Source organism: Anas platyrhynchos, chromosome Z, assembly GCF_047663525.1.
Source record: "Anas platyrhynchos isolate ZD024472 breed Pekin duck chromosome Z, IASCAAS_PekinDuck_T2T, whole genome shotgun sequence".
NCBI classification, from domain to species: Eukaryota; Metazoa; Chordata; class Aves; order Anseriformes; family Anatidae; genus Anas; species Anas platyrhynchos.
The window spans coordinates 10,791,976-10,811,405 of record NC_092621.1 but is presented as its reverse complement, the minus strand read 5'-3'; the positions used below and the strand labels follow the sequence as shown (position 1 = coordinate 10,811,405).

The following is a 19,430-nucleotide window of genomic DNA, read 5'->3' as shown; positions in this document are numbered from 1 at the left end:
CTGGCTGTGACACCGTGCTGTCCCCCCCCCATCACAGCCTTCCCAGGCTGTCCCCGCTCCGCCCTGCACGTACCATGAAGATCTTGCGCTCCCCTTTCTGCTTGATGTACTCCTTGGGCAGGAAGTCCTTCAGCCTGCCAAAAGACAGCAAAATCAGCTGTTAGGGCACGGTTTTTGGGAACAGGAAGGATGTGGGAGAGGTCGCAGCGCTAACGACAACTCCAGGACCCGCAGGGCCTCTCCTCCTCGGAGCCACCCCTCAGGGATGACGGAGCCCCAGGGGCTGCGGCTCGGCGCAGGCGCTAAGGGGAGGGCACTGGCAGGGGCAGCGGCACCCCCGGGACACTCACTCCAGAAAGCCTGGCTTGTGCTTCTGCTCGTTGTGCGGCCCGAACTGGATCTGGCACTGGTAGCCAGCGAACTCGCACGCTTTGTCGAAGGAGACGGGGTGGGAGCCATTGAGGATGTCATCCCGAGCCTGCGCGGGGAGAGAAAGCACCGGGGTCTGAGCACCCTGAAATGCCCCCACACGGCAGCCCCTGGCCCCAAACCTTAATTATGAGCCCCGAGGGGCACAGGGCAGCGCCGTACCTGCACGTAGAGCAGGTTGAGCTGCACGGGGTCTCGCGAGTCCACGTTCTGGTCGGAGTAGAAGAACTTGCGCCGTAGCAGCAGCGTCTCGTTGTCGTCGATGCCCTGCTCGCGCAGGGTCCGGCCGTGGTCCAGCCAGTTCACTGCAGGCGAGGGCAGAGCATCAGCAGGGACGGACAGACAGCCGGGCAGGGACAGACAGCGGGGCAGGAGGCCCTGCTCCCAGCCCTGCTGCCCCCTGCAAGGGCTGGATCCATCCCAAGCACTCCCCGGCACGTACACTCATCGTCCGTGTGCAGCTTCTGCTTGAGCTTCTCCATCTTCTTTTCATCCCGCAGCAGGGTCTTGTCCTTCTTCAGCGTGCCGGTGACCTCCTCCTTCTTCTCTTCCATGATCTCCCGAACGAGGGAGTACTCATCGTAGTTGGTGATGCCTGCAGGGGGTGCACGGGGCTGAGCTGGCACCGCTGCGCTCCTTCCCTGAGACCCTCCCGACCCTCACCAAACCCGTCCTCTCACCGATCCGGGCGCATATCGTCATCAGCATGTCTGTGACGGTTTTGGAGTCGTCGACCATGACTGTTTTCACTGTCCCGTCCAGCATGCGGATCTTCAGGGGCCGCTGCTTCTTCTTGTACTCCATGGTGTCCTGCAGGCACAGTGAGCACAGCTCCCAGCACCGGCACCGGGCACCCGCAGCTCCCCCTGACCACGCGGGGGGGACGCGGGGTGCACGATGCGGGCTGGGTGCTTACCCCATTGCGGAGCATGTAGTAGTCCAGAGCCTTCCCAGCCTCCAGCCAGATCCCTTTCTTTGGGTCTTCATCCGAGAGGAACAGCCCGAAATCGTTGGCTGGAAAACAGAGAGGCTCTGTCGGCACAGCCCCGGGCCAGGACAGAGCGCTGCAGCGAGCAGCCGCTGCTGCCACGAGCAGGGGGAAAGCCTGAGTGGGCACAAAGCTGGCAAAGGAGCGCCGGGGTAGGTGTGTGACATCCACTTATCTACAGGGAAACTCATCAAAAGCACGCCTACGCAATGGTGACAGTCACAGCTGAGGAGGGAGCTTGGAGCTGCGCTTGACAGCTGAAAACTTTGGTGCGAAACACAACAAGGCACGATGACAAGAGGCTGCAAAACCTAACAGGCAAAGCACGGGGAAAAAAAGCTGGGTTTTACCAGGAAGGGTGCTGGGAACCAGGCAGAGGGCATCGCCTCCCCGGTCTGTACACCCTCAGCAAACCTCGGGGCGTTGCTGCCCCTTGAAAATACAGCGAGGTGGACACGCTCGGTACGGCGCGCCAAAGAAGCTGGCACCCCTTGCTTTGGGGAGGAGCAGGCTGGAGGAGGACGTGCTGGAGGTTTACAAGGTCTCGGACATGGTGAATTGGTGCAGAAGCGATGTTCTGTAAATCCTGCCAGCTTGTGCCAGGGGACTGGGTGGGTCGGCTGCTGCCAGAGCCCAGGGACAGCCCCGCTGCTCTTACTGCGAGAAGCAGGACGGGGTCTGGCCCCGGGAAAAGCCCTTCTCCTCCCCTCCAAAAGCCCTTCTCCTCCCCTCCAGCAGCTGCTGGGCCGGCCATTGGTTTTGTAAGCGGGCGTTGCTGGCGGGGAAGGGGAAATTCCTGAGCTGCCCTGCGCCTGCCCGGCTCACGCTGTGCCGAGGATCCTGCTAAAGGGAACAGGAGAAGCGGGGAGGCTGGGCTTTGCTTCTCTTTTCTTTCTTTTCTTTTTTTTTTTTTTTTTAATAAAAGAAAACAACTATTTTCGAAGCCAATTTTAAGAGGATAATTCTAAAGCTCTGAAAACCGAGCAGCTTGTCTGGATCTTTGGCTCGGGAGGGGAGAGGCGCTTCCCGACACGGGGCAAGAGCAGAGCTGGAGGCTGTGCGCAGAGGGTGCGGGGATGCCACATTTCAGCCACAAAACCCAGGCCAAAAGCAGGGGAATTGGGTAACGCCTGGCCCAGCAGCTTGAAACCCCTCTCCTGGCTCAGAGGGAGAGAGGAGCAGGGCAGGAAAGCACGCTCAGGATGGGTCTGCTGGGGGGCAGGGGCTGGGTGTGCCCAGATTGAAGCAGCCCAACCCTGCTGAAGGTGACAAAATAAACGAGCAGCTCGAAAAGGGATCCACCAGGGCCACCGGGTAAGGGCAGCGAGGAGAAACAACAGCTGCAGGGGTCACAGAGGGAAAGCAGAGCTCTGAGCAGAGAAATGGAAGATCTGTCTGCGAGGTTCCCAAAACTGCAACCCAAAGTATTTTGGAGAGCCGGGGGCACGGCGGTGGGGAAGGGGAGGCAGCGAGGAGCAGCAGCGCTGAGCCCAGCCCCGTTTCCAGCAGGGCCGAGCTCCAGCTGTTCTAGGGAAAAGCCGTGAGCAAAGGGGGCAGGAACTCGGGCACGAGCAGCTCCCTTTAAGGTTTTTCTCCTCGCCCTTTACGAGCAGCTTGGCCCCGGGCCCAGGGGCAGGAAATGCAATGGCTGCGGATCTGTATAAACACCCCGTCCCCCTCCGAAACCGAAAGCTGCGGTCACACAGAGCGAGAAGGCATTTCCTCTGCTCCGCCAGGAATCCGCTGCTCCCAGATGTCGTCGCCTTCCCCTCCTCCTCCTCCTCTTTCTCCTCCTCCTCCTCCTCTTCCTCCCGTGGTCCCCACACCGTGGCTGCTCCCCGCCCGAGGCAGGAATCAATCGCCCGGGCACGGCTGGCGTGGTGAGCTCGTTTGTCATCGGCTTAATTCTGAGCCTGACGGCAGCAGGGAGATATTGCAGCTGAGAAGAGGCTCGGCGAGGTAGCAGCTCACCAGCACGTCACGGCCTCGCGGAGGGCCGCCGGGGAGGGATGTACATTCCCCAAGAAAGGAAAAGTGAACTTATATGGTGCAGGAGCACCCGCCGGGAGCACTGCGGCTGCTCAAGCCCACCTAGCCTTGGCCAGATTAATGAATGCAGGCAGGGGAGAGGAGAAAAGAGGCAGGCGGGGAGCTGGCTCGGAGAGCTGGACCACTATTTCACTTCCCCTGCCGCCCTGAGCCCCCACATTTTGTCCCGGGCATAAATGAGGGAGCACAAAGAGCCCCAGGGTCTGGCGCTGTGCTATGAAAAGGAGCTGATGGGGAGCATGGAGGTGCGAGGGGAGCACCGGTCAGGCTGCAGGAAATACGGGTTATTCTCATTTAAATTCTCATTTAAAGAAAAATAGTTAATAAGTAAAAATAAGTAAATACGTATGAAATAAGTAAATACTAATTTTTAAGTAAGCGACCTCACAAGCTGATGAGCCGCGCCCTGAGCACGCAGGTCACGTCAGCTCCTCTCGGAGCTTTTTGGGGCTGCAACCCCACACGGCGGGGACACTGCCTTCATTTTTGGGAGCCTGTGCGCCCAGCGAAGGGCCACCAAGCAGCGATATCTGGGCCACCTCTCCCAGCACGCTGGCAGAGCAGGACCTGCAGCGCGCCCACACCAGCATCGCTGCACCATGGGGTGCAGACCCCGAAAAACTCCAGACCTCCAAAAGCAGCCGCGGTGCTCAGTGAACACAAGAGCATCCTCGTGGATGAGGGCTGTCTCCTACAAAAAAAAACACTCCGCACAAAAGCTTCTGAGGTTCTGAATCCAGTTTTTTTGCCTCTAGCAGGGACAGGCTCCCCTCTCCCTTAAACCTTAAACACGCGCCCCACTGCTACTCTCATCTGGGAGCAGAAACCCAGACCTGCGTGGAATGAAATGGGAAGGGGAGGCTGTGAAATGCTGAATTTTTAATTTTTTCTTTTTTTTTTTTTTAGGGGACTGAACAGCCTTATGCTGAGCAGCAACAGGTCACGGAGAGCAGCCTGAAATAAATTTGGTTTTGTCCAAAGCTGCAGAAGTGGGAGAGGGGCTTGGTGTCCTGACAGCACCGATGCCAAGCCTGTCCCGGGTAAGTGAGAGGCTGTTTGGGGCGTGAAAAGGAAAAAAAGGAGATGCGGCTGGGAAAGCAGAGACCAGGGCAGCAGGAGAGGGCAGGGGATGAGCCCAGGAGGAGGAGGGCACTGCAGGGAGAGGACGGGGTGACCGTGGACTTACGCTGTCCCATCTGTGCCTCGGGCACCCGCTCCCGGATCATGCGGCAGGCGTCGTACACCATGGTGGAGGGCTCGAACTGCATCGTCTTCACCACATTGCCGATGCTGATCTTCAGCGAGAGGGCAACCATGGTGGCGGCTGGACCGTCCCCACTCCTGCGTCACCTGCCGGGGGACACAAGCGGGTCAGCTCTCGGTGCCAGGACCCCGGGGACCGGGCGGTGGCTGTGATCTTCTGGGGCGAAGGAGATTTGTGTGCTCGCCCCACCAAATGCGCCTTGGTGCTGTGGTGGGGGAGCAGAGATCAGGGCTCAGCTCCCCAACTGAGCAAGGGCTGGTGGTGGCAGCCACCGAGGTCCTTCATGGACACGAGGGCTTCAGATGAAGCTCCTCACCCCGCAGCACCCAAGGGTGGTTTTGAGCTCTGTCCGGGACGGTGCCTTCCGAATCCTTCCCCCCAGCATCACGGGGTGGGTTCTGCAGCCCTCGCCCAGCAGCCGGGAGGAAACGCGTGCCAGCAGGGCGGCGAGATAAGCTGGGGCAGCGTGACGGGAAGGGGGTTAATTATAACCGCCCTGACACAGTAAGCCACAAGAAGGAAAACCCTGCTTTGACCCGAGGCCACCAGTGTCCGGCCCCGCTATCGGAGCCCAGCAGAGGTCCCACACGGCCACCCCAAGGTGCCGAGCCCGGAAAACCCGTGCGTGCTTCCTGGGGGCGCAGAGCCCTTGGGGAGCAGATAGGGACCCCTGCACCAGGGGGGGTGCCCCGTGCCCTCCAGAGCCCTCTGGACGGAGCGACCCCGCTCCTCCACCGGGGCTGACCCTCTGCAGGCTCCCCGCAGGCTCGGATAGCCGGAGGAGGCAGGAATCCCAGCGGATGCACACCGCATCTGCCCGGGGCCAGGCGGGAGGAGCGCGGTGCCGCCTCCGCCAGTGCATGGAGCGGCTCCAGCTGCGCATTCCTGAGCCGTTCGGCAATGCTGCGTGCAGCAGGAGCCCTCGCAGAGGCCCTCGGCCCCCGCCGACGAGGAATGCGAGGCGAGCGGGGGGCTCCCCCCCTCCACACACCCCGAGCACGCACCCTGCCCCGCAGCCCCCTGGGCAGGATGAGTCCCCGCGGCAGCCGGCGGTGGAAAAGGGTTTTTTCTTTTTTTTTTTTTTTTTTTTTTTGAGTGTTTCGCAGGCAGGGCGGGCTGCTGCGGTCAGCGGGCCGGCACTCGTCATCTTCCCTACATCTAAAAATATTCCGGAGCTGAGCGCAGGGCTGCCTTCCATCCCTGCCCCCTGAGCCGCCCTGGGGAAAGGAGGACGTGCAGCCTCCAGGGCAGGGTCAGGACCACGAGGGGAACAGCATCAGATGATGAAATTAACTCTGTCCCAGCCCAAACCTGGGTAACGCTGAGGGGGGAGAAAAAAAGGATGGTGAGAGCAGGCAGGAACCCGTCCAGCTGTGCCAACCATCCCAGCAGCCCCACTCTTTCAGATCTTTGACCAAAACAGATCTTTGGAGGAACCCAAACCCTTTTTGGAGGCGTTTCCATCACCAGAAGGGCAAAGGCAACATTTTGCAGCAGGGCAGGGTCCGCCCCACAGCACGCACGCCCTCCACGACCACCAGCAGCCGCACGTGGCCAAGGCGAAGGCTGAAAGCAGGGTGCGAAAAGCAAAGCACAGAGAGCTCGGGCTGGGGGGAAAAGGGCACTTGCCGTGGGCGTTGCAGCTCCACACCCGGCGTAACGCTGCAGGCACTCACGTGCAAGGTGCTCAACGCCCCCAGCCAGCAGCCCAGGCGCCCTGGCTGGGGCTGCAAAGCAGAAGTGGCCTCTGCTGCTCACAGCAGCACGCCCCGAAGCCCACGGCAATCTGGCGGCGCCTCGTCACGTGCGGTGGTTTGCAAATCACCCCGGGTGCCTCCCATGGGCACCAGGCAGCAAGGCAAACGGCATGGCGATGGGCGAGCACGGCCACCCCGTGCCACCCCTCGGGATGGGGGGGGGGGGGGAGAAAAAAGTTAAAAAGGAGAAAAAAAAATAATAATAATAAAAAAAAAAAAAGGCTAGGTGAATGCACACCGAATTTCCTGGCCAAGCTCCAGGGAAGGCAAACAAGCCTCGCTGGCAAGCGAGGGCAGACGGGGCGGCCGGGGGCGCTTCTGCAGCGAGCCCCGGTGACGCAGCGGGTGCCAGCCCTGCGGCCTGGGCAAGGGGAAAAAAATAAAGTTTTATGTTGGTAACGGTGATGGAAAAACAGCTATCAAGTTCTGGGGTTTGGTGTTCGGGAGGCCAGGCGGTGTGGCACGGCGGTGGCACGCTCCCTGGAGCCACAGCCCCGCGCCCAAGGCGCTCGTCCCGCAGTTTTCACTACCTTCCGGGTCCGTTTCCCGATTTCCCCTGTTTTTGCCCCAGCGGAGCCGCAGGGTGCCCCCGCTGCAGGAAGCTCCCCCAGCCCTTCCGCCCCGCGGTCACAGCTCGGCGGCGAGGCAGGATCCGGGGAGCTGGGGGATTTAATTTATTACCTTTTTTTTTTTTCTTTTTTTTTGGTGTCGTTTTAGTTCCTTTTAACCAGCCGCCAGCCACAGCCCAGCCCTCGGGGTTAATCTGTAACCGGCGGGCACGGAAATCCCGTAACCGGCTGGCTGCCGCGGGCTGGGGGTGGGGTGCGCGCCGGTTCCCCACCCCCCCCTCCTTTTTTTACCCAATTTCGCCCGGTTTCGCCCCATTCTGCCGGTTTGCGAGCTGTCAGCCGGGACGAAGCCTTCCTCCTCCTCCTCCTCCTCCCTGCCCGCGGGGTCACCCCGCGGCCGCTCCCGGGACCCCGGCAAGAGGAGAAGGGAGGAAGAGCGGAGGAAGGGTGGGGGGTGGTGTTGGGGGGGGTGTTGGGGACACCCCCACGGATGCCGCGACCCCCGCAGCGCGCCCGCGCCCTCCCCTCCCTCCCGCACCCCGCCCCTCGGGGGGTCGCCCCCCGGTGCCCCGGGACCCCTCCCGCTGCCGGGGCGCCCCTCGGGGCTCCGTGCCCGCTCCCCCGGCCCCGTGTACCTGGAGCAGCGCGCCGGGCCCGCCGAGCCTGTGCGGCAGCGGGGCGGCACCGCCCGCTTCCCGCCCCCGCCCTCCGTCCCTCCCGCCACCATTCCCCCGCCGCGCATGCGGCGCCGGGGCGCGCCGGCGCGCCGCGGCGGGGCGGGACGGGGCCACGTGGGCGGGGCCACGTGGGGCGGGGCGCGCCGGCGCGCCGGCGGAGGGCGGGAAAGGGAGTGCGCCCAGGGGGGAGACGCGATCAGCGCCGCAGCCCCCATGGAGCCGCCGCCGCCGCCGGACCCGCTGCACTCACGGTCCCTCCCCGCCGCCCTCACGCTGCCCCCCGGCCCCGTTAGCCCTCCCTCGGGTCCCGGTGTGCCCCCCGAGCCGCCCTACAGCCCCCCTGCCTACCCCGTGCATCTCGCACGCTGGCCGAGGCCTGCCCCCCCGGCCCTCCCCACCCGGGGGCTCACGGTGCCCCCCGGGGCTCCTCGGGGCTCCCCGGTGCTCCTCGCTGCTCTCCAATGCCCTCCGGTGCCCCCCGGGGCTCCTCGGGGCCCCCCGGTGCTCCCCGCGCCCCCACAATGCCCTCCGGTGCCCCCCGGTGCCCCTCCGTGCCCCCCCCCGGTGCTCCCCGCTCCCCCCCAATGCCCTTCGATGCCCCCCGGCGCTCCTCGGTGCCCCCCCGCATTGCTCCCCGCTGCCCCTCACCCCCCCACACCCCCTCCCGGTGCCCCTCGATGCCCCCCGGTGCTCCCCAACGCCCCCCAGTGCCCCCCGCTGCCTGCCGAGCCCATGCCGAGCCCGCAGCCCCCAGCAGAGCAGAAGCAGAAGCAGAACCCAGCTGGGGGGCACGGGGGTGAGGCGGCCGGGGACAGGCTCCTGCTGGCCCAGGGGAGCCTGCCTGACCTCGAGGTGAGCTATGCCTGGGGGGTGGCTCCTCCTGGGGAGGTCTGGGTTGGCTCCGTGCTCATGAAAGTTTTGTTTTTTTGTTTTTTTTTTTTTTTTCTTTTATAGCGGCTGAACCGGGAGGTGGACGAGTTGCTGTTGGACATGCTGAGCTCCTTTCTGGACACGGTGGAGTCGCTGTACATCTCCAAGCTGCCTGGCAACAAGAGCGGTGTTTCTGGGGAGCAGAGCCTGCCCCAGAGCCCCGGCAGTGCCCCGGCCAGCAACACGCAGAGCTCGGACGTGGTGCAGGGTGATCACAGCTCTTCCCCCCAGCAAGGCTGGCCGGCACCAGAAAGAAGCGTGAGGGGAAACACAGAAGGAGATGCTTCCATCAACCCTGGTGAGCGATGTGGGGGGCCCTTCAGGCCTGGCTATGCATGGTGCGGTGCCTGAAAAAAAGAAGGAAAGTGTGCAGAAAAGCACCCTGACACAGAGGCCTCCTGTGGGGGCACAAAGCAGCGATGCAGAGACTGCTATCGTGCCTTTTCAGGCATAAAATCACAATTTCACGCTACTCGGATGTGGCTGGTGAGGTTTTTGTGCTGCTTCGCTGAGGCCCACAGCTTGACTCTCCCTTCTTTCCTTCCTTCCCCAGAGCCATGGATGGGTCAGGAGAGCATGGATGTGGCAGTGCAGCCGAGCACCAGTTTCCCAGTTGCTGTTAACGTGGATGCTGGACCCCAGCCCTTGCCCGAAGCCACCACGCAGGTACTGACTGCTGTGCCTAAGGCAGCCTGTGCCGGTGGGCCCAGCCTTTGCTTCTCATCACATTCCTCAGAGCAATTTCTCCCTTGCCTGTAGAAAAGGGAAGATACCTTTGGGAAAGCTTTCAGGGAGCTTCTGCATCCCTTCCCTGCCCCGGGGTGGGCTCCCTCCCTGTGCTTTGGATTTTCAGTAGGTATATTTCTTATTTCTGCTGTTTTTCTAGCCTGCCTTACCAGAGGTGGTGCTGCCCGGGGAGGGGAATCAGCTCCTGGAGAACAAAGGTGCACCACTGCAGACCGGCCAGCAACTGAGCAAAGTGAGTCCTGGCTGCAGCCTGCCAGTCCCAAACAGACTTTGATTCCTCAAAATCCTCAGACTTTGTTTCCTTTGGAGCTGAAAATGCAGGATGGTGCCTCGGCAGGGCCACACGCAGCAGGCATCAGGGTCCTGCTCCTCCCTTTGGGGCCCTGGCTCTTGGTCCTTGTGAGACTGACCGCAGGAGGCAGTAACACCACGAGTGCTTTCAGCCTTCTCCCTAATTGCCTGGTGGCTTGTGTGCTGCCTGCTTTTCGTCTTTTTGCCTTCCTTCGTTTTATTTTATTGCTCTGCTACGCCAGGAAGCTGCCGGTCTTATCAGCAGGCCAGAGTTTGCCTTGCAGCTTTTGCATTCATGCAGTGGCGTGGGAGGAGTAGGGCACAGAAGCAGGCAGCTTTCTGCTTTCAAGGCTGAGAGCTGTGCAGCGTTTGTCAGGGCTGTGCTATCACCTCGGGGGAGGGCTGCTGATGAGGAATGGCTCTTGCAGGCTGAGGAGTGGCTGCTGAAGAAAACGTGCCGGAAAATGCGGAGCCATCAGTTGGCCCTGGACAGCCATCGCAAGGATAAGATCTACGTGGTGGGCCTGGAGAACAGGTACGGGCACACAAACACACCACTGCTGTGCTCTGCTGCTGCTGGGGTCTTTTCTCCGCGGGCAGAAAGCCAGCAGACCCTGCTGGGGGGGCTCAGAAGCTCGGGGCATGGCCCTCCTGCTCCGTTAGGCTTGGGGGAGGCACTTGAGCCAAGTGTTGAGCAGACCCAGCAGTGCCTGTGGCTGTTCCCTGAGGAAACCCCCCTGGTGAAGTCCCTGCTGCTGACTAACGAGTTAAAACCTCTCTGTTTTTTTTTTTTCCCCCCACACCCTCTGCTGTTTGCAGGGTGGCAATCTGCACGGCTCAGAACCACGAGCTGCAGAAGAAGGTGCAGCTCCTGCAGAAGGACAACACGTGAGTTGGTGGCCGGAGGTGGGGTGGGGAGGGTCACAGCCAGTCGCTGAGATGTCGTGCCTGCTCTCCTGCAGGTCCCTGATGGAGCAGCTGCACAAACTGCAGGCCCTGGTGCGAGAGCTGACGGCCACGGACACCACGGCGAGGTGCCTGCACCCGGCGTGGCAGGCAGCACGAGGCAGGCAGGAGGAGGCTGTGCTGGAGAGGCTGAACACCGAGTCCGAGGGCACCTCGCTGCAGGGCAGCCTCAATCCCTCGTGGGGCGAGGGGCAGAGCCTGCCCGTGCCCGATCTGAGGTACGCCTTCAACACCAGCTCCTCCTCCTCTGACCCTGCTGCCGCAGCGGGCTCCGAGCTGGGTCCTCCCCAGCCGCAGGGAGCAGCTCTCCTGCAGCCACCCCTCGCCCTCGGGGGTGCTGGTGCCATGGAGAGCCAAGAGGCAGGAGTAGGAGGAGCGCAGCACCAGCGTCTTTATCCAGCAGCAGCAGCACACCAAGGAGATGTGCCCCTCGCCCCCTGCTTTCTGCCGGCCGGGGTGAGGCCGGGCGCCCCGCAGAGCTGTGTTGGCAGAGGGTCTGTCAGAGCGCAGGCTTTTAAATCATCTCCTGGCGGCTGGTAGCTCAGAGGGGGGGTTACCAGGGAGGAATTGTGCTGTGGATGATCCGTTCCTGCACCCCGGAGCTGTCACAGGAGCCTGCCCGAGGTGGGGTGGGGAGATCTCCGAGCTGGAGTGCAGAGGGTGAAGGGGAAGGCTGGGGGGCCTCCTGGTTTGAGGGGGTTCCTGTCCGCTGGCTGGGTGCTGAGCACCCCAGCTTTGAAGGTGTGAGAAACAACAGAAGTTGTGTTTTTGCAGTAGAGAGCTAGGTTTCTGTGTTCCAAGGTGGTTGTGTAGTCATAACGAGAAATGTTAAGTAGGTTAAGTGGACAGTGGAAGGCCTCGGCATTCCAAAATAAGGTAGAAGCTTGAGAAAAACAGGATGAGAAAAATAGGTGTGAGAACAGTAAAAACAAAGATCACGGGTTCTCAAAGTGTAAGAAAGGAGAAATTAAAGGGTTGGAAAAACAAAATAATTTTACAGATATGTTATAGAGGAGCGTTGAGTAGCTTGTGAAGCTGTAGTACTCAGTGAGAAAACACAGGAGGTGATCGGGTGTCGGGTAATAGGCAACAAGAGGTTAAGGTTTATTTACTGTAATGCGCTCCTGGTTGACAGGACGCCCACCGTTACAATCACAAATAAAATAGTTTCACGGGAGATCCTGTCTGGAGAAAATTATTGGAGATTTTCCTCACGCAATCAGCTGGCTCTGGGCTGGCCGGCTGAGGCTGGGCACGGTGCTGGGAGCCCTGCAGAAGCACCCCGAGTGCAGGAGCCCCCTGCCCAGCCCAGCAGAGGCTGGGGATGCGTGGCACCCTGTGAATAATTCGGGATGAGCAGGTGCTGAGTGCGCCAGCCTGCGGTGCTGTAAGCTGCGGCAGAACCCAGCAGCTTCCCCTGGAGGAAGTGCAAGGAGCCCGCCGTCTGCCCCCACCTCTGCTTTCATAAGGAGAAGCTGCACAATCGCAGGAAGTGGAGCAAAGCTGGAGTGGTGCAACAGCCCCGTCCCTGCGGGGGGCTGGGGGGCGACGGCTGCTGCCCGGGGGCTGCGTGCTGAGCTCTGCCGGGGTCACCGGGGTGGCTCCTGAGCCCAACGCGGGGCTTGGGGTGCGGGAACCCCAAGGGAAGGAGGCATGCTTGTGGCAGAAAAGCACTGGGAGAGGGGTTGTGTGGGTGGACAAGAAGTAAAACTGCTTGCTTCGTCTCCGCTCGTGAGAAGAAGAAGCGGAAGAGTGGGGCTGTGCCTCGGGACAGGTGGCAGCGCGCTTCTGCTTCTGGGGCGAGGTGACCCCGGGAAGGCGGCTGCTGCTCCTTCCCCAGCCACCTCCTGCGGTCTAGGAGCCCGGAATTGCATTTGTTTCGTTTTTTCTGCAGTTTGAGGGCAGGGTGTGTAATGCTGCCGGTGCCAGCTGGAGTCCCAGACGTTGGCCTGGGGCTAACCAGTATCCCTGCGCGCCGTCCAAGGCGAGACGTGGCGGTGTTGGCAGCAGTGCCGGGCACTGCACCCCGTACCTGCCACCCTGCCGAGCGCCAGGAGGGGAGAGCTGGGGGGTCTCAGAGCCTGCGCGTCGGGTCCAGGTGCTGCTCTGGAGACATTTCGGGGTCGGTGCCCTGTGTCCTCAGCCCCTTCCACCGCAGTAATGCTGTTTTTTCACCATTTTCCATGCTGCCATGCCTGCCTTGCAGCAAGCAGCTGTGAGCCAGCAAGGGGAAGGCAGCATGGCATGGCTTCACGCCGTGGCACAAGGGGCAGCGATGAGAAAAATGCCAGGAATGAGCCCTTCAGACGCATGGTGTTCCCATCGGGCAGAGGAACAGCAGGAGCCTGCTATTTCTGTGACCCCCCCCTCCTCGTCCTCGCCGGGGACTGTCCCTGACGGCTCTCCCTGCACGCACTGGGTGGCACGGGGCATGCTGCTGGCACAGCCACAACACTATCCCCAGCTCGTGTGGGGCTGAGCAGCGTCCTGAATCCCCTGGAGGTGGTGGGGACCTCGGGGTGATCGTGGGATGGGGGCCACAGGAGATGGGAGAGGCACTGGGACACCACAGGAGGATGTCCTGGCAGACGGGAGGTGAGAAGACAAGAGCCAGAGGATGTTTTGCAGCAAAGCTTTATTGGGAGCAAAGGAAGAGGAAGGAGCTGGGTCTGCAGCCCAGCACCGACACTGGCCTGGGACCCCACGGGGCCACCCTCACTCCCAGCGCTTGCGCAGGCGGGTGAAGGTGTTGATGCCGACCCTGTGGGGACAGAGCAGGAGACGTCAGGCAGGAGGCACGGGGCCACCACATCGCTGCCAGGTCCCATACCTTTGCCCCGGGCTCACCTGGTGGCTTTCCAGTCGTCATCGATGCTGTTGACGTGTGACCGCAGGAGCCACATGGTCTTCAGGATCTCCTTGCCGTGCTCATCCACGAAGCACTGGCCCGTGAAGACGGTGGTGGAGTCTGCGGGGAAGGGCAGGTGAGGGGAGTGTGGCCAGGTCTGGGACTCCTTGGCCCTGGGGACAGCTCGCTCGGGGATGGTGGCGTTGGGGCAGGGAGGGATAAGGGGACGGGGGCTGCATGGAGATGGGCAGACAGCAGGGAGTTCAGCCCCAGCCCCTCCTTTGGGTCCTGGGACCAGGAGGTGGCTCTGGGGGCAGGGATGGGGACCCACTGCGGGCACAGCAGGGGATGGGGGAGACATCGGGGAGCCCAAAGGCAGGGATCATCAGGGATGCAGCAGGGAAGGGCAGGACAGCATCAGCGGTGGGGTTGGGGGCAGCACAAGGAGGGATGGGAAGCCCCGGGGACACCGCAGGGAGGCTGGGCGAGGAGAATAACCTGAAAAGCTCCACTTGACGGTGAAGCCGAAGGTGGGCTGGCTCTTCTGGTTGCTGCTGTGCTGGTTTCCCCTGAGCGGTGATATTTTGATCTCTTTTGTCGTGGCCGTCACAGCCGTGTGGTAGGTGCCGGTGAACTCACCATTGTTGTTCACAGCCCCGATGGTCATGTTGGAGCCCAGGTCGTTGATCCAGAGCCCGGTCAGCACGCACTGGGGCAGAGATCGCTCAGCACCGGGCAGGAGGCAGGCAAAGAGGCCCCCAAACCCATCCCCAAACCGTCCCCATCCCCTTACCTTCTCAGCAGAGAGGCCGGGGGCCAGCAGGGCCAGGCCGAGCAGCAGCAGGAGGGAGGTCGTCGGCACCATCTCTGCAGCAGGTGGATGAGCGGCTGTGCTCCTCGCAGGGCTCCCTCGCCTTTTTATTGCCGCGGGGTGCCAGCTCTGTCCAGGGTTGGGTTGTGCAATTTGGGGCGGTTCCACCTCGGCAGTTCCCAGCTGCAGGCACGGATTCCCAAAACCCGGTGTTGAAACTGTCCCTCCTTGCTGGCTTTTACAAAGAGCCCCGCGGGGAGGCTGGCTGCACAGAGGCTTAGCTGGGGAAAACCCCTTTCAGGGAGGATGCTCCCTTCTGCTGACCCTCGGCCACCTCGGGGCTGTGGCCAGGCAGCACATGCTGTGCCCAGCAGCATTTACACCAGCCCCCGCAGGGATGACAGCATCACAGCTCCAGCCCGCTCCTCCTCACCCAGCTCCATCATCCAAAACAAATTTGGACCAGAGCTGCTGCGAGGTTTCCCGGTGTGCAGCTCGCTCCCGGCTGCAGCCAAACACCGGGTGCAGCCCCAGGGGCTCACGCTCTCCCAAACCCCTTTTTAATAAAGTCTTTATTCATTTCTTAATAAGCAAAACCCCCCAGCCCTGAAAAAGCCATTAAGGAGCATGAAACCATCACGCCCTGGGTGCGCCAGCATACAGGTCTGCTGCCGTGTTGGCAGGTTAGAGGAAAAAGGCTGATTCTGAGAAGCAAGCATTCCTCGAATATCTTGGATGTCGTGTTCTAGTGCTGACAAATATTATTTTTATGGCGGGGTTTTCAAGTCGCTTTATTCATGTATTTTCATACTTCCGCTTTTGTTGCCGGCCGAGGAGGCTGACGTGACTCAGTTCATGCCAGATTTTCTCATATGTTCCTTAAAAACATCCAAGGTGACCTCTTAAAAAACAAGTATTACTTCCCCAGTCATCACCCACAGGCACAGAGAAAAAGAAAATAAATCCATTTCTTGTAAGGAACAGCTCAGAAATTCATCTCTGTTCTCCTTTTGTTTTAGCCTCACTTCTGAGCCCTGGTTTCTCTCAGCTGCAGGACTGACCCGTGCCCGTGCTGCTGGGCACCTCGCTGCCACCTCTCCGCAGAAGCCTGCGGACCCCTCGCTGCTCCCCCAGCATTGCACTTCCCAGCAGGACCAGTCTGGGGATTTAGGCTCTCGTGGCTCATTTCCCAATGATTTTCCAGCCCTTGGTCTCTCTGCTGCACACAAACACATGCCCCTGCTGTGACAGCAGCCGTGCCTTTCTTGGAAAAATTCTCGCTGCTGTGTTGACTTTGCTTTTATCTAGGAATCGGCTGCACCTCGAGGTAGGATTTCCTATTAAGCTGCTGGGTTTACTTTGGCTGCCCGGGCACAGCTCATTTACACCTGGATAGGTTTCGATCAGCAGAATAGAAACTCCAGCATCAGCACTATTTACCATTACTTTTCCTAGATTTAATAAACCTTAGCCTGGTCGCGTGCAGGAGCTGGTGCGCAGGGTCTGTGCGCTGAGCATCCTCCGACGTCCCCCAAACCGGGCAGCACGTGGCGAGCCCTGCGATTGAGTCAGCCTTGGGAAATATTTCTCCACAAACGGTGGAGAAAATGACTCCTCTCTGGAACCAAAGATCACCAGCCCAGCCTAGAGAGCTGTCCGTGCGGGCCTTTCTGAAAGCTGGCCCTCTAAGATGCAGTGGTAACTGGTGTGCTAAAAAGAAAATAGTAGGATTACCCATTTATATGGTCACATCGAACCCCCCGGTCTTTGAAGGAAAGCCTGTAGGCAGCCCATCCCGTGGGGTTAATGAGCAACTCCAGCAGGTCTCAACAATTCAGCCAAGCCTTGAAGGAAACCTGACAGCTTTGGCAGCTGTTTTGGTTCTTTGCCTGCCGGCCCAGGACGTCACCGCGCACAGGGATGGCCAAGAGGGGTGAGTGGTTTGTTTTTCGGGGACCATGCACTGTGCTGAGCCCCCCGTGCTCACCCCTGGGGGTGTCCCCACGTCGCCAGCCTCACGTCCCAGCTGAGCCAAAGCCCTGGCGCAAGGCAAAGGGGGGGCTGGCTTCCAGGGGGCAGCAGGGGAGTTTCACCTCCCCGAAACCAGGTGGGTGCAGCCACCGGGCAGGACGTGAATGAGGAAAAGGATGCGAGGAGCCCAGCCCTGGTGACAGGCTGTTCACGGGGCCAGCCTCCCATGTAGCCTGGTGGCATTTTGGTACCCGTGCCAGTTTCGGTGCCTTCCTGGGGCAGGGAGTGTGAGGACTTCTTGCTCCCATCACCAGCCCACGGGCAGGATCTCACAGGAGCCAGCCTGCCCGCAAGGCATGCCCCCAGCTTCCCCCAGAAGGGGGACAGACAGCTGGACAATAGTTTGCTAGGCACTGGAAGTGGTTAATCAGCTGAAACCTGCTCCCCCAGCTCGCAGCACAGTGCCAAGCCAGGGCCGTGCCGCTCCGCTGAGCTTCAGCTGCCGTGCCCGCGGGGCTGGGCTGGGGATGCTGGCAGTGCCATCCTGCTGACGGGGAGCTCGTGGCAAAGCCTGTGGGGTGACGCAGAGACAAATCCTGCAGCTGGACACGGGGGGCTGTGGGCACCAGGACGCTCATATGGGTACATGCTGGGAATTGTACCGCTGGCAGACCAGAAAGGTGGGCAAAAGGCAAGGGAAGGGGTAAACGCTCTGGCCAGCCCTCAGTCAGCCCCATAGTGCTGCAGAGTGAAGCCCCTCTCTGTTTTGCTCTGCACAACACTGCTGCACGCCCACAGTATGAACTTTTCCTGGTCTGGGGAGAGCCCCAGCTGGCAGCAGAAGTATTGCAGCCCTTCTTCGGGGAAACCCCGCTCGAGCACCGGCCGTATTTTTATCCACTAGCACCAGCTGATGGATGTTGGTGGAAATGGAACAACTCGCGGAAACCTGGCAAGCCCGCTCGAAAGAGAGGCAGCTGTCAAGGCAGAGGGAGCCTGGAAGAATAAATCAGATTGCTTTGGAGACGAAACGCGCGTGGCCCAGTTTTGATGGGGTTGCGCAAAGAGCAGAGGACGGGACCCAAAATATGGGCTGTAACCAGAGCTGTGCTGGGCGGCTGGGCGAGCGGAGAGAGGTCGGGGTGACCGGGGAACCTGCACAGCCGCGGGGAGAGGCGTGGGAGTTCGTCTGCTGAGGGTGATGGAAAATGTTGCCTGATAAAGCATGGAAACGCTCCGTGCTTTGCAGGTCCCGCTGCCTGGCAGGGAATGAGGATGATTAAAAAAAAAAAAAAAAAAAAAAAAAAAAGTACAGCCTTGGCTAATATGGATTCTTTTCTTTTTTTTTTTTTTTAATGTTTGAGGCTGGGTTAGGCTGTGGCATGCAGAACCTGTGGGGTGCAAGCTTTGCCATGGCCATGGGGCAGCGGGGGTCACCCCGAGAGCCCCTGCTTAGCTGTCACACCTTCACGGGGTGGGTGAAGCCGCATCCTCGCAGGACGAGGACAAGCTGTGCAGGATCTTCCCTCCTGGGGCACGTTTGCGCGTGAAGATGTTTCTGCCCACCCTGCAGGGAAGCAGAGAGGTCCCGTGAGACGACCCACATACGCAGCCTGCTCAGCGCCGCATGTGATGGGGGGTGTCCCCAAATGTTCCCCAGCTTGTCCCATGCAGCTGCTGGACACCCCGTGTCCATTCCCCACAACCCCATCAGCTCTCCCCCTCCTGGCTGCAAACCTCACACCGGAGGGCTCCCTTGGGGCAGCCCCCACGCCCTGCTCACCCCACTAAGGGATGCTCTGAGGGGTGCGGGGGAGGACCCATCCCCAGTGCCACTGCCCACCACGTCCCCCCGCTACCTGGTGGCTTTCCAGTCCTCCTCCAGGGACCCAACGGCTTCGCGCAGCAGCCACGTGGTGCTCAGCACCTCCCTCCCGCTCGCCTCCACGAAGCACTGCCCAGCGAAGGTGGTGGTGGCATCTATGGGGAAGGGGTGAGGTGGGAGGGGGACGGCACCCGATCACTGCCCCCCTGTGCTGGGGTGCCCCGAAGCCCCCCCTTTTCCCCAGGCAGACTTCCCAGGGGAGGACAAGTCCAGCTGGCTGCTGGAGCAACTCATGGTGCTGGCCCCGGTGCCCCAGCACTTACTGGAGAACACGTCCCACCGCACGGTGAAGGCAAAAGTGGGCGATGCCACCTCACTGGGCTGCTGCTGGGCTCCCTTCAGCGGGGAGACACGGGGACAGCCGCCGGCGAGGGTCACCCGGGTGAGGTACTCGCCCTGGAAGCCGCCGTCATCAGTCAGTGCCGAAATCTCCATCAGTGAGTCCTGCTCGTTCCTCCACAGCCCGCTGAGCTGGCACTGCGGGGACAGGGACACGGGCCATGCACCGTCCCCATGTGCAGAGCCCTCACCCCATCCCTTAGCCCCCTACCTTCCTCTCCGCGGGGCTGATGCACACCACCAGGGCCAGGAGCAGGGCCAGGGCGAAGGCACCGCTCCCCATGGCCGCGGGGCTGCCCAGCACCTGGCACGGCTCCCCCTGGCCCCTTTATAGGGCTGTAACTGGAGCCAGGGCCAGAGCAGGCCAGGCGAGGTCAGGGTGACCCAGGAAGGGCTGCGGGGGGGCTGCACACCCCGTGCCGGGGGCTCGCGCCGCCCACCGCCGTCCCGTGCCACCGCCAGCTGTGTGGTGTCAGCTCCTGCTGCCGGTCCTGAGCCATCTCTGCTGGAGCATGTGGCTTTGCTGGGAGATGGGGCTGCGGCCGCAACCCCAGATTAATCCCTCCGGTATGTGCAGAAGGGAACTTCAGAAGACAGCAAGGTATTAAAGTCTGTGGACCCCAGCCTGGTGAGACGGGAGCTCCTTGGCTTCATCTGCTTGGGAGAAATAACGTCTGGGTGGAGACATGCGGCACAGAGCCATTGGGTGCTGAGATGCTGGGCACTGAGAAACTGCCTGCTGAGATGCTGAGTGCTGAGCGGTTGGATGCTGAGGATTTGGGTGCTGAGGTATTGGATATTCATGTCTTGAGGTGCTGAGATGTCGGGTACCGAGATGCTGGGCATTGGGATGTTGCATGTTGAGAATCTGGGTGTTGCGATGTTGTATACTGAGATGTAAGGCACTGA

At 61.1% G+C, this 19,430-nt stretch overlaps 4 protein-coding genes across 5 annotated transcripts in view; 1 reads left to right on the top strand and 3 right to left on the bottom strand.

Moving 5' to 3' along the window:
* TLN1 (talin 1) overlaps nt 1-7,830 on the bottom strand; it is a 29,980-nt gene extending 22,150 nt beyond the window's left edge. The window contains exons 1-8 of one of the 2 annotated variants that reach the window (XM_038169880.2): nt 7,692-7,830; nt 4,653-4,816; nt 1,346-1,443; nt 1,110-1,239; nt 872-1,024; nt 592-734; nt 351-478; nt 74-134 (exon numbers count right to left, since the gene is read on the bottom strand). In XM_038169880.2, the coding sequence (XP_038025808.1) occupies nt 74-134; nt 351-478; nt 592-734; nt 872-1,024; nt 1,110-1,239; nt 1,346-1,443; nt 4,653-4,782 (843 nt within the window). In that variant the 5' untranslated portion in view covers nt 4,783-4,816; nt 7,692-7,830. The remainder of the gene's footprint in view (nt 1-73; nt 135-350; nt 479-591; nt 735-871; nt 1,025-1,109; nt 1,240-1,345; nt 1,444-4,652; nt 4,817-7,691) is intronic. The other variant, XM_038169882.2, reaches the window with a different exon arrangement.
* CREB3 (cAMP responsive element binding protein 3) lies at nt 7,797-11,844 on the top strand. The gene is made up of 7 exons (XM_038169883.2): nt 7,797-8,585; nt 8,688-8,961; nt 9,217-9,329; nt 9,550-9,642; nt 10,130-10,236; nt 10,521-10,589; nt 10,664-11,844. Exons 1-7 carry the CDS (start codon nt 7,797-7,799, stop codon nt 11,205-11,207), a joined length of 1,989 nt encoding a protein of 662 aa, XP_038025811.2. The 3' UTR covers nt 11,208-11,844.
* Nucleotides 11,845-13,285: 1,441 nt separating this feature from the next.
* On the bottom strand, nt 13,286-14,467 carry LOC113840231 (avidin-like). Its single transcript, XM_027446837.2, has 4 exons — nt 14,309-14,467; nt 14,014-14,224; nt 13,515-13,635; nt 13,286-13,428 (listed from the first exon to the last, which is right to left on the bottom strand). Exons 1-4 carry the CDS (start codon nt 14,378-14,380, stop codon nt 13,383-13,385), a joined length of 450 nt encoding a protein of 149 aa, XP_027302638.1. The 5' UTR covers nt 14,381-14,467; the 3' UTR covers nt 13,286-13,382.
* Nucleotides 14,468-17,631: 3,164 nt separating this feature from the next.
* Nucleotides 17,632-19,430, bottom strand: LOC113840188 (avidin-like). The gene is made up of 4 exons (XM_038171365.2): nt 18,733-19,430; nt 18,446-18,659; nt 18,157-18,277; nt 17,632-17,864 (listed from the first exon to the last, which is right to left on the bottom strand). Exons 1-4 carry the CDS (start codon nt 18,802-18,804, stop codon nt 17,765-17,767), a joined length of 507 nt encoding a protein of 168 aa, XP_038027293.1. The 5' UTR covers nt 18,805-19,430; the 3' UTR covers nt 17,632-17,764.

Excerpts from the sequence above, each read along its gene's own strand:
- LOC113840188 (XM_038171365.2), bottom strand. The coding sequence starts at position 18,804 with ATGGGGAGCGGTGCCTTCGCCCTGGCCCTGCTCCTGGCCCTGGTGGTG. Across the intron at positions 18,660-18,732 it reads TCAGCCCCGCGGAGAGGAAG|TGCCAGCTCAGCGGGCTGTG; the intron begins GTAGGGGGCTAA and ends CTGTCCCCGCAG. Across the intron at positions 18,278-18,445 it reads GCGGTGGGACGTGTTCTCCA|ATGCCACCACCACCTTCGCT; the intron begins GTAAGTGCTGGG and ends CCTTCCCCATAG.
- CREB3 (XM_038169883.2), top strand. The coding sequence starts at position 7,797 with ATGCGGCGCCGGGGCGCGCCGGCGCGCCGCGGCGGGGCGGGACGGGGC. Across the intron at positions 9,643-10,129 it reads CCGGCCAGCAACTGAGCAAA|GCTGAGGAGTGGCTGCTGAA; the intron begins GTGAGTCCTGGC and ends TGGCTCTTGCAG. Across the intron at positions 10,590-10,663 it reads CTCCTGCAGAAGGACAACAC|GTCCCTGATGGAGCAGCTGC; the intron begins GTGAGTTGGTGG and ends GCTCTCCTGCAG.
- LOC113840231 (XM_027446837.2), bottom strand. The coding sequence starts at position 14,380 with ATGGTGCCGACGACCTCCCTCCTGCTGCTGCTCGGCCTGGCCCTGCTG. Across the intron at positions 14,225-14,308 it reads CCGGCCTCTCTGCTGAGAAG|TGCGTGCTGACCGGGCTCTG; the intron begins GTAAGGGGATGG and ends TCTCTGCCCCAG. Across the intron at positions 13,636-14,013 it reads CGTCAAGTGGAGCTTTTCAG|ACTCCACCACCGTCTTCACG; the intron begins GTTATTCTCCTC and ends CCTTCCCCGCAG.